At 44.0% G+C, this 2,281-nt stretch overlaps 1 protein-coding gene across 1 annotated transcript; it reads left to right on the forward strand.

Moving 5' to 3' along the window:
- The first annotated feature begins 1,009 nt into the window (after positions 1 to 1,009).
- Positions 1,010 to 1,491, forward strand: LOC123002295 (spermatid nuclear transition protein 3). The gene is made up of 2 exons (XM_044392452.1): positions 1,010 to 1,150; positions 1,348 to 1,491. Exons 1-2 carry the CDS (start codon positions 1,010 to 1,012, stop codon positions 1,489 to 1,491), a joined length of 285 nt encoding a protein of 94 aa, XP_044248387.1.
- Positions 1,492 to 2,281: the final 790 nt, after the last annotated feature.

Genomic DNA, 2,281 nt, shown 5'->3' on the forward strand with positions numbered 1-2,281 from the left:
AATTTTTCTTCTATTGCCTGGGCCTTCAGTGTCATACCTAAGAAACTACTGCCTAATCAAGGGTCATGAAGATTATTGCCTATGTTTTCTTCTAAGAGTTTAACCGTTTTGGCTCTTATATTTAGGTCTATGATCCATTTAGAGTTAATGTGAGTATATGTTGTGAAGTAGGGGTCCAAATTCATTCTTTTGTGTGTGGATATCCAGTTGTCAAAGCACCATTTGTTGAAATAACTATTGTCTCTCATTGAATGTTCTTGGCACTTTTCTCAAAAACAAATATATCTCTAGATATGTGGGCTTATTTCTGGATTCTCACTTTTATTTCATTGATCTGTGGGTCTATCTTTATGCCAGTACCACACTGTTTTGATTGCTGATAAAGGCAGTAATTTCATACTAAAGAGTAGAAAACTGAGGAGATCTACAAAGGCACTAAGAAAAAAAGATGGGTGGGATGGGGAAGTTTCCTGGTAGTAGCCAAGAAGTAAATGGTCTTCAAGTTGCATAAGAGAAAACTGTTGAAAAGAAGTGGGGTGATGAGCATCTCCATAGAAAAATATAGTCACACTATCTTGGAAGCATTTTAGGTAAGACATCCAAAATATTAGGCAATGCTGAAAGATGGGAGAGAACAGAATGAAGCAAGGAATGAGAGTGGCTGTAGGGCAGGGCTTGGAGGAAACTCCCTCTGCCTGCCGAGTGTGCAGATGATGAGAAAGGATGGCAGCCCAGTTCAGGAAAGCTCTTGAAGGGGTTGTTGAGAAAATGCCCACTCTCTCCAATCAGAGCATCTTGGTTTACCTAGCACCCCCACCCCCCAAGGAGGAGCCAGGGGTGGTGCTTTGTGATGTCTAAGCTCCCACCCACCTGCACATTTCCCCTACTGGCTGGGGCAAGTGCCTAGCTGAACAAACAAAGCCAAAGGGCGTGGGTCCTCATTGTACTGGTAAGGGGTGTTTTACAGTCTGGTCAGGAGCTCTGGAGAAGACCACTGGGAGGCTTCAACATGGTTAAAGTTACCAGGAAGCCAGAGAAAGCTAGCACAGTTATGGAACAACCAACCCTAAGCACAAAACAATTAACCTCAAGCACAAAAAGAAAGAAGAGGAAGAACCGCTCTCGACCCAGACCCATATGTAGTGGCAAGGTGAGACCACCTCACTCAAGTTCTTCCTCTTCTTTCCCATTGATTCCCCTCCCCCAAGACTCCCACCCTTTCCTTGCCTGGCATAAAACCCCTCATTAGCCTTTGCCCCTTCTCATGAATCCTGACTATCCATTCAGTCCCCCATCTTCTTCCTCCAACTCATTGCCCTTCTGGAATCACCCTGTTTGCCCTTCCAGGTGAAGAAGATGCAGAGGGGAATGAAAAGACTGCTTCACGGAAGTTCAAGAAAAAAATCCTCTCGTTCTAGTACAAGAATTCCAAGAAAGGTAAAGAGAGTGAAAAAAGCCAAGAAATTTCGGCCTTTAGCAAAGGTTGAATAGCAGCCTAAGTCCAAAGCACTAAGGCCTGGCCTGAAAGACCCTACAACGGCAATCCTACAAGATATGACACCATCCTGGAGCAGAGATGGTAGTGATTAAAATGAAATCAACAACTTTTGAGAAGCCCCTTTTTCCAGGAGGTGTGTGTGTGTGCCCGCGTGTGTGCAGGTTCTCTGGTTATGAAGAACAAGGGAAAGAAAGGAAGAGACAGATTGTGAGAAGGAAGAAGCTGAGGTTCTGGGCAGTTGGGGGCTACATTGACAGGTCCACAGTTAGCCAGACATTATGGATAAAGACTGGTTGAGGACTGAACATTGAAGACAAACTTTCATTCCTAACATTTAACCCACAGGCAAGGAGGAAAAAGTGCTTGAGGTGTGTGTGTGTGTGTGTGTGTGTGTGTGTGTGTGGTAGAGAGAGACAACATCAGTGTTTAGATTGCCAGAACCTGAATGCGGAGAGGTGTGATGTGTGTTGGGTGAAAGGGTCACCCCCTAATAAAAGTAGACAAAGAGACTACCTTCAGGCCACCGACTTCATAGCAGTGTTTGCTTTCCCCCATACTATGCAGGAAACAACTAAATGCCCTCAGAAGAACCCTAAATGCATCCTAATAAAAGTTATTGACAGCACTCCCAAGGACTAAAATAATGGTGTTTAGATGCCACAAACCCAGCACAAATGAGGTCCCTTTTTTTGCTAAGAAAATTTAGGATGAAGCAGTGTCCTATCAGGTTAAGGAAGCCTTTGACCAATCATTAGCTGACCCTTAAGCTAAAAAATAGAAGAT

This window comes from Ursus arctos, chromosome X (genome assembly GCF_023065955.2).
Source record: "Ursus arctos isolate Adak ecotype North America chromosome X, UrsArc2.0, whole genome shotgun sequence".
Lineage (NCBI taxonomy): Eukaryota > Metazoa > Chordata > Mammalia > Carnivora > Ursidae > Ursus > Ursus arctos.

Excerpts from the sequence above, each read along its gene's own strand:
- LOC123002295 (XM_044392452.1), top strand. The coding sequence starts at position 1,010 with ATGGTTAAAGTTACCAGGAAGCCAGAGAAAGCTAGCACAGTTATGGAA. Across the intron at positions 1,151-1,347 it reads GACCCATATGTAGTGGCAAG|GTGAAGAAGATGCAGAGGGG; the intron begins GTGAGACCACCT and ends TTGCCCTTCCAG.